At 38.4% G+C, this 10,055-nt stretch overlaps 1 protein-coding gene across 1 annotated transcript; it reads left to right on the top strand.

The window, feature by feature from the left end:
- The first annotated feature begins 4,199 nt into the window (after nucleotides 1-4,199).
- si:ch211-120k19.1 (uncharacterized protein LOC563199 homolog) lies at nucleotides 4,200-9,609 on the top strand. The gene is made up of 7 exons (XM_059340119.1): nucleotides 4,200-4,302; nucleotides 5,573-5,726; nucleotides 5,894-6,087; nucleotides 6,985-7,313; nucleotides 8,766-8,836; nucleotides 8,929-8,958; nucleotides 9,080-9,609. Exons 4-7 carry the CDS (start codon nucleotides 6,995-6,997, stop codon nucleotides 9,197-9,199), a joined length of 540 nt encoding a protein of 179 aa, XP_059196102.1. The 5' UTR covers nucleotides 4,200-4,302; nucleotides 5,573-5,726; nucleotides 5,894-6,087; nucleotides 6,985-6,994; the 3' UTR covers nucleotides 9,200-9,609.
- Nucleotides 9,610-10,055: the final 446 nt, after the last annotated feature.

Genomic DNA, 10,055 nt, shown 5'->3' with positions numbered 1-10,055 from the left:
CTCCCACTACCGTCTCCTCCCACTACCGTCTCCTCCCACTATCGTCTCCTCCCACTACCGTCTCCTCCCACTATCGTCTCCTCCCACTATCGTCTCCTGCCACTACCGTCTCCTCCCACTATCGTCTCCTCCCACTATCGTCTCCTGCCACTATCGTCTCCTCCCACTATCGTCTCCTCCCACTGTCGTCTCCTCCCACTGTTGTCTCCTCCCACTACCGTCTCCTCCCACTATCGTCTCCTCCCACTATCGTCTCCTCCCACTGTTGTCTCCTCCCACTATCGTCTCCTCCCACTGTTGTCTCCTCCCACTACCGTCTCCTCCCACTGTTGTCTCCTCCCACTACCGTCTCCTCCCACTACCGTCTCCTCCCACTATCGTCTCCTCCCACTATCGTCTCCTCCCACTATCCTCCCACCTCGTTCCACAACGCCGGACTGCACTATGAAAGGCCACGAATATCACTTTGCCTTCATAGGATCACTATGAACACCCAAAGGCAAAAAGCCGGCACAGATCTTTTTGCGGGACCGCACTATGAAAGGGGCTTATGACGTTCTATGTGTAGCAAGTCGTAAATAAAAAGCTGTTTCCCTAGCAGTCGGGTGACTTCCTGTCCTTTAAGATATCAGTGAACAGCCAGTCGTGGTCATGCGGCGGTGTCAGAAAGGGTCGCTGCTCTGAATTATGAAGCGGGACAGAGAATGATTGAGCAATGCCCTCAAATGGTGTAAAGTTTTGGTTATTTTCACAGTTAACCATCATGCAGGGACTCTGCTCCTGGTACGTCTGCGGCTCTGAGGCGTTGTAGTGGCAGCTGATCGATGAGCGGAGCTGGTTTTGGAAGATCTCTAAGTTAAACTGTGTCCCTGCAGCGTCTTCATTCTGTCCTGGTGCCTGTGTGCTCATCTGATCGCTCTGGAAGTGGTTTATGGTCGATCCCTGATCTGCATGACAGCTGTATTCATATCTGTACTCGCCTGTCTCACAGTGCAGATCCTCAGATCTGAAACTATCTGACTGACCTACAGGTCCAACATCATCAGCACCAACTTCCTGTCCAGCGTCACCTTGGCAATCACAGATACTTTCAAAATAGGCCTCCACATCGACGCAGCCTCCTAAATCCTTACTGCTGAACAGATCCATGATGTCTGTCCACTGACTCTCTGAGATGTCGGCCATGCTCCTCTGGGCCGGTGTGCTGGTTGAGGCGTCTGTGAACATCTGGATCGAGAAGTCACATGAGTCCAGAGACAACGGAGAGAGCTCTGGAGAGAAGGAAGGAGAGATGTCCTCATCTTGGCTGAACTGGATGAAACTAGAGTCTTCTGAGGGGTTGTTGTGTGAGTTTAGCTGGCTTTCATCATCATAACTCTCAGTATGAAGCAGCTCTGCCCTGTCGTGATAGTCTAAACCTTTTGTTAGTTGATTTCCACTCTCCTTTTTCTCGCTCTCTTTGCTCTGATTGTTCTTTTTCACCATGTAGGTTGTCGGCTGTGATTTGGGTTGTCGTTTCCAAAGATGTCTAGAGTCTGGCTGCTTCTTTTCACTGATTTCAGTCTCATTTGATCCAACAGAGACGTCTACATCTGTGTGAACACCGGGTTCATCTGGGTCTTCTTGTAGATAATCACCTTGCGGGGGGCTTCCTGTCCGGTCATGTGTCTTTGGCTTCTCTGATGGCGGAGACGATAGGTTTTTTTCCTTGTCCTTGAAATAAAGAGCAGACACCAGCCGGTGGTTTGCTGCTTCTATGTCTGCAAATTTTCTGTGGAGAAAGACAGACGAGAACGATGAGAATACTGAACAACAGTAGTTGTTGTTTAATCTCAAAGGATTGGTTTTGCATTTAGGGAGAAAAGGTCATTCGCTTTCTTGCCAAATACCACTCTCATGTCTGTATGTCAAATATGAAGCCAGCTGGCTAATGACACCCACACACTTTTCGACTTTCAAAGTGGTTTGATTGCTCTCTTGATCACAACTTTCTTATAATGGAGTACATTGTAGTTGTTGGAATTTGCACAACACACAAGTGATTGGTAACGGAGGTTCACATATTATAAGACATTTCACCAGGAGGAGACCCTGACAAGTCTGTCATCAAAACATGTGAGAAGTGATCTGGGAAAAGATAATAATAAAAAATAGACAGGTGTTATTTCCTCCAAAAATGGATGTCTACGAGGAGCTAGCAATTCAAGTATTTTTTTGTAGCAAAAAACAAGGAACAACTGTAGTTGTCCTTTAACCTCAAATGAATTGTTTGAGGAAAGCTTATTTGCTTTTTTGCCGCAATTTGAACAAAAATGTTGATCCCATTCCCATGTCTTTCCGTTAAATATGGAGCTACAGCCACTTGGCTAATGGAACCAACACACTAGACAAACTTCAAAGTCTGTAGATGGGTGTACTGCTCATATCCCACGACCTATCCAGGCCATAATGTAGTCCGACAAAAGACGTAACACTGCATGCAAGAATTCTTTTCTCCAAAAATGGATGTCCACAAGGATCTACAGACACAAGCGTTTGTGAACTGATTTGCTGTGAAAAACCATGAAAGAAAAGGAAAAGAATGGGGAGAGAATGTCCATTAATTTTGTAGCTTCATGCCCAAAGGGAAGCAAATTGGGGGGAGGGGGGATCCTGCATAGTATACCTTTAAAGTGTAGCAATATCTCGGCTACTGTTGAGTCATCATAAAAAGAGCTAAGAATAATTATTTCACTCTCAGATACTGGAGTAAGATATAGTTGATTCTTAAGTCTTAATCACAGATCCTAAACTGAGGCTTTGGGCTGGAGGTTCAGCCCCAAATCTTTCCTCAGCATCTTATACGATTTATGTTAATGCTCGAAAAAAGAATGTGAGTATAAATCTGAAATCTAAAAATAAAAATAAAAACATTTAAAGATGTTTCTCTCAGTTGCACACACCTCTGGATCATGTTGTGCAGGAAGCGGCGGTGGTTGACCTGCCGTTTGGACGGGCGGTTCTTCCGGTTTTTCTGCAGAGTCCTCATCATGTGACCCGCTGCTGAAGTCACAAAGGTGTAGAGGTCACGACCCCAAGGGCCGCCTCGCTCCAACCCGGGCTCAAGAGTCACAGAGATGGACGGACGCATGGCTGAAAGACGGGATATGACGTGGAAGGAATAAGAACACTGTGATGAAATCAGATTAAATCAAATGCAATTTGAGTCATTTGATGTGTGATGAAAATGTAGATTAATTAGCTCTTGTAAAGCCCCGATATCTTTTATCATGCATTGAATTAATATTAATACAGTAAACAGCATACCTTGCTCTCTTGGAAATAAACCTGTTTAAAAATGTTATGAGTTTTAAATTTTAAATTTTTAGGTACTTGTACTGAATTATTTTGCTATTTTATTCCTTCAAAAGCTACATTTCAGCGTGAAATATTTTATTTATCACAAAAAAAATGCAGCTAGTTTCTCTGCAGATGAAGTAATTATTATTCCATTATAATAACAATAATGGTTATCGTTTATTTGTATAGCACATTTCAATGCAATGTTAAAAAGTGCTTCACGACAGCAAAACAAAGTCCAATTAAATTACAATAAATAGGAATAAACTAAAATAAAGTATACTATAAGATTTTAAAATAATATAAAATATTGGAAGAAACAAAAATAAACATACTTATGCACATAAGCAGAAATACATACATGCATATATCTTCACACACAAATAATATATACATATATGCAAATACAAAACCTTTGAGAGTATAATATAAATTGCATTGCCGAGGTTAATCTACCAAATGGTACGGAATATTATTCCGTAATAATAATAATATATAAGAATTAAAATCTTCGTCTCAGCCCGCTGCAACATGAACTGCTTTTTACACATTAATGACAATACTAATCCAATAATATACATCATAATAAAACACTAATTAGAGCCATTTTCTGCACAACAGTTTTTACTGCAAATGCATAACTTAATTAACTATTATTCTGAATTCTGATTTTACATGTAATGGAGTATTTTTCACATTATGATAATGTGACTTTTACTTAAGTACAGCATCTGAATTCTCACTACCTATAATAATAATAATAATAATAATAATAATAATAATAGAGGGTGAACTAGAAAATACAGTAACTTATATTTATTTTGGTTAATTTTGCTCTATTCTGTGCAGCTCAATAGAAAAATAAAATCCTGTTTACCTTATTCCTCGCAGGCTGCTGTGTGTGTCTTCGTTCCTCCTACAAATTGCTCTGAGGACTTGACGGCAGCAGCAGCAGACAGAGAGGTGTGCTCATTTATTTGTTGATGTATGTCTTTACATGTATTGTGTGTCTGTGTGTAAGTCAAGTGACACAAACACTCAATGCAAATGCACAAATTCTCCCTTTTCCCCCTCCAGCCGCATGAATATAAAACAACTTAACAAATTGATAGCGGGAGAGGAAGTGGGACACGATGAGGGGCTCTGAAAAGAAAGAGGCAATTATCTGAGAAGTCAACCGCTGCTGCAGGTCTGGGCACACGTCTCCATTGTGTGCAGCACTAAAGGCAGCTTGTTAAATACTGGGACACACAAACGCACCAGTTGAGACAGTTAACAAGCCCTTAATTGATCGGCTTAAACTGTGGCCCTAATTATCACATTCTCAGAGGGAAGAGCTGAGATCGTTGCTAGTGGCTTTAATTGACCTTTGCAGTTCAATAGCACACCTTCCACACACACAGTTTTACATATCTATGGCAGCAGGTGGGCGGAGGGAGGCCTGCCTGTTCACACCAGTAAAGACTGAAAGTTAAATGTGGTTTTATTCAACACACTTACAGTTGTCTGTGATTTTATCCCATTTAGATACATCTTATGTTTCCTCTTTGTTACTGGTTAGTTGTTTTATTTTTGATGCTATAATTTTTGTTTGGAAGCCGAGATCAGCTGCACTGTTATCTCGTGATGATGACTTATTATTTTGTAATCTCAATATGACAAAGATCGTTTTCTCCTGATAACGAATAAAATAAACAATAAAGTTCACAAGCAAAAAAAACCAAGATCCTCCAGATTAAATTTCAGGTAGAACATTTAAATGTCAGGGCAACCATCTAAAAAATGATTATCTTATAGCTTTTAGAAGCTAAATTTTCTCAGATATGTATTTTTCTAATTAATAGCCTCATTGGTGTTCCCTCAGTACATCACAGCACAGTTTTTCATAACTGACATAATTACATTACATTACATTACATTACATGTCATTTAGCAGACGCTTTTGTCCAATGCGACTTACAATAAGTACATAATGTCTCTTATAGTTTAATTCACATTGTCCCATAATATCTTTAGTTTTGTGCATTTTCCTTAAGGGCACCTCAGAGTCTTCCAGTAGAATTATTAGTATTATGTTACACACACATCTTGACTTCTACTATTCTTCATCTAAATTGTTTTCTAGGCTTTTTCAGCTGTTATCAAGTCACTTTACTTCAAGCACCTTTTTGCAACAACTAAACTTATCTTCCTTCTTCACTGTAACAAAATGAAGGTGTTGTGCATCTTTCAGCCATTTACCCAAAGCATGGTGAGTGTTGCTGCAGGAGTGGCATCTATTTATAGTGACAGACAGACAGCACATGTGCCTCTGACCAGAGAGCTGCACTACTTTAACTTTCTGCTGGTCTCTACTGCAACACTTCACCACGTGAGAAAAACCTGTGGTGAGTTGCATTTATTGTTCCACACACACAAGTGGATTTCATTCACGTGATATTAAATTAGGACACTGCTTGTATATCAGTCTCCATGTGCTTCATTCAGGACCTCTCCACTGTCTGCTGCAGATTATTTGCTCCTTTAACATTCTCCACATGTGGTATTTTCTCAGCTTCGTCTCCAGCGGGCTGATAAAAGCTCTTATCACAGCTTCTCTGCAACAGTGGCAGAACTTTGACCTGGTGAGAAGACCTTCCTCCCTACTCCTCCTCTTCCTCCTTGTCCAACGTAACCAATCAGGAAACAGCTCTGTGCTTCTCTGTCTGTGGAGATATAAGGAGAGGGTGAGAAGAGCTGCGCTGAAAGGTACGTTTAACTACTTCTTGGGTAAAAGCTGAAACTTCACGCCAGCCACCTATGGTAAAATCACCTACATCCTCAGTTGATCAGGTCATGTGATTTTACCCCTTTAAGATAATGGCCTATGTCAAGTGTGTGACTTAATCGGATTTATTATACCTAAGTCAAAATAAAATGTGACTTAAGTAATTTTTTGAACATGCCTTTGTGACTTAAGCAAGATATGGTAACACTTTATTTTGAAGGTGTCTACATAAGAGTGACATGAGCGTTTCATAAACATGACATGGGATGTGTCATGAACATTAATGACACTTTGAAGTTACATTAATGCTCATGGTACTTGTCATGTCATGTTTCTGACAGGCTTGTGTGACTCTTATGTAGACACCTTCAAAATAAAGTGGTACCATATCTTGCTTAAGTCACAAAGGCATGTACAAAAAATTACTTAAGTCACATTTTAAGTCACATTTTCATAAACATGACCAAGACATGGGATGTCATGAACATTAATGACACTTTGAAGTAACATTAATGCTCATGATACTTGTCATGCCATGGCTCTGATAGGCTTGTGTGACTCTTATGTAGACACCTTCAAAATAAAGTGTTACCATATCTTGCTTTAGTCACAAAGGCATGTTCAAAAAATTGCGTAAGTCATTTATTTCTCTTAAGTTACATAATTTACACACAGTGTTATTACTATGCCAATAGCCATCCTTTGTTACATCCTTTTTGAGTGAAATGAGCAATAAATGTCATATGTTACACTTTTGGTGAATTTTTTTGTGTTTCCTGCAAAACTTGAAAAAATTAGTTAGGCGATTATTTTAACAGGGTGAAGATATAATACTCAGCTGCTTTATTAGGCCTATATTTTTTACTGTCTGTGATCAGGTTTCCCATCATGCAGCGGGCCTGGGCCGTGTTCAAGGCCCACCCGTACATCAGTAACGTCCTGGGCTACACGGCGCTGTTCGCCTCCGCTGACCTCATCCAGCAGAGCGTGCTGGGCGGGTCCTCGTCAGAGGAGTCCGCCGGCATCGACTGGCGGCAGACGGCTCGAGTGGCGACTGTCGGCTTCTGCTTCCATGCAAACTTCAACTACCACTGGCTGCGGGGCCTGGAGCGGCTGCTGCCGGGGGGCGGGCTGAGGGCGGTGACGGGGAAGGTGGTGGTGGATCAGCTGGTCGCTGCTCCTCTCACCATCAGCGCCTTTTATATTGGTGAGTGTGTTACAAAGAACACAGGTGCAGCTCAATACATTAGAATATCATGGAGAAGTCCATTTCCAGTAGTTCAAGTCAAATAGCCCCAACCAAGTATTGAGTCATATAGATGGACATTCTTTTCAGAGGCCAAGATTTCCATATTAAACATGCTTTTTAAAAATTTTTGAGACACTGAATTTTAGGTCTTCATTAAATGTAAGCCATAATCATTATAATTAGAAGAAATTAAATAAATTAAGACATGAAATGTTTCATTCTGTGTGTAATGGATCTATATAATGTGTTATTTACACTTTTTAAATTGAATTACTGACATAAATAAACTTTTTTAGTGATATTCTAATTTATTGAGATGCACCTGTATTTTAGTCAGCCGTATAAAAATACTCACTATCTCTAATTTATTTATTTTTTACCCCCAAAATCAGAATAACCTTTTAAGTCCCAGCTGGTGGGTGATAATTGTAAATTCCTCTTCACTTTTTATCTTGTTTTTTGTTTAAATGTTTTTTGTTTAAAATTAAATTTAGTTTAATATTTATTGATGAATTGATATGCCATTTGTAAGTTGTTTTTATTTATTTATAAATCCTTGTTTTGTTACCCATTAAAATATTAAATAATGGATTACTTTCTAATGTAGTGAATGTATTTATTGATGACTTAATTATTTTTTTTAAATGTATTAATGCCTTTATGTTATTGTGAAATTACTTATTAATTCATGAAATGCTTAAGTACTATTTCCATGACTTGTGGTCCTCCATTAGCTCCTTATTATATTTAATGCCATTTATGCCAATATTTAAAAAATAAGGCGATGAAATTAATGTATATCTTTATTCAAAATCATATAATAAATAAATCAAGCACTAAATAAATGTAAACATAAATAAATAAATGGGGCATTAGGATAAAAAAGTATCCTGAAATAAATATGTTTTTTTGTTGTTTTTATTTATTATTTATTTATTGTTGTTTTTATTTATTCTATTAATTATTTGAACTGTATTGACTCATTTATACATTTATATTTACATTTATTTTCTCAGGATTTATTTCATAGCTACATTTATTTATTTTGTGGCCATATTTATTTGTTTCATGGCATATTCATTCTATGTATTTATGTATTTATTTATTTGATGTTTCCTTAAATGGCATTCCATGCTCTTATTCTAGGGATATGACATTGGTGTCATATCCTTTAGCCAAAGCACCAATTTGTTACTTATTGTTACTCATAATAATTATGTCCTTGATAGAAACACTCCTTTTTACACACAAGTAGATTTTCAGTTATTTATATTCAGGTAACTGTAGAGAAAATTATTCAGAAACAATGGACATGTTATATTTTTAAAAACGCATCTGATAATATCTAAACTAATAGTCACTCTTAACGATGCATCCATAAAATAATCAGTAAAATATTTTACCTTTTAGGTTTAAGTTTACTAGAAAGGAAAGACGACCCGCTTGAAGACTGGAGGCAGAAATTCTTGACATCTTATAAGGTACTTTGTGCTTATTAAAGTATTATTTATTCCTAAGTGCCACATAATAAATCTCTCTTTATCTATAATCCACCTTCTGTTCTTCTCTTTAGGCTGGAGTGGTATATTGGTCAACAATGCAGGTGAGATATTCTTGCATCATCGTCACTTTCTGTCCACACACACACACACACACACACACACACACACACACACACACACAGATGTAGAATGACGTATCTTTCATCTCTTCCACCGTCTCAGGCGGTGAACTTCGCCCTGGTCCCTCCTGTGGCGCGGACCGTGTTTCTGGGAGGCATCGCTCTGACTTTCACCATCTTCCTGTGTCACCTGAGGCAGCAGAGCGGACACAAACTCCAATAAACCTCAGAGAACTGGAGACTTGAGTTTTTGTACTAAATGACTGTGACATTACAAAAGGCTTTTTAAGGGCAGAATTCAGTTGCAGAGTCATTAGATTTAGTGAGGAAACAAGAGAATAAGATAAAGGTCACATCTCTGAATCAGCTGATCAGAACACATGGGTTACTGTTCAGCTGTGTGGTTTTTAGTTACAGCTTCCCTGTCCCCTGTATCCAGAGTACTGTGGCCAAATGTGAATTACAGTGATGCAACACAGTTTAAATCTGCTGTTACTCATGTTGGTGTAATCTTTTCCTCTGAGAAAAAAAAGAAGCCGTTAGAACCTCATTTAACTGAATCAGGGTTTCATGAACTGGAATAACTTTGTTGATGTTGCTTCACATTTTATAACCATTAAAACTTAAACTATCTATTGTTCATTTATTTTTTTTCTTACTTATGGGTTTTCTTTTTGAGCATTTTATCAAGAAGCACATTGTATAATTGTGTAATTATCTCCTTTTGACATAAACATCATGAAAAAAATCCTGAAATAAGACTTTGTAGCCTTTTATTGGCACCTCTTTTTGCAATTAGGCTTTTGAGAAAAATATTTTATTGGTTAGTGACAACACGCAAATGCACAAACAAACATTTGTGGCACAAAAAACAAAGATGCAGCCACTCTCATTTTAATAAACTGATTTAAAAAACAAACATGTTTGAAGCCACATAATTTGATAACTGGGAACAGGCTGCGTAATTCAACACCCAAATTAAAACAAAAAGTCTAAATATAAATAAAGATAAAATCAGATGATGTTTTCGTCTCATGTGTCTGAGATCTGATGTTTGACTGAATAACATGTTGTCCCAA

Source organism: Centropristis striata, chromosome 8, assembly GCF_030273125.1.
Source record: "Centropristis striata isolate RG_2023a ecotype Rhode Island chromosome 8, C.striata_1.0, whole genome shotgun sequence".
In the NCBI taxonomy this organism is placed as follows: Eukaryota; Metazoa; Chordata; class Actinopteri; order Perciformes; family Serranidae; genus Centropristis; species Centropristis striata.
This window is presented reverse-complemented; position numbering and strand designations above follow the sequence as displayed.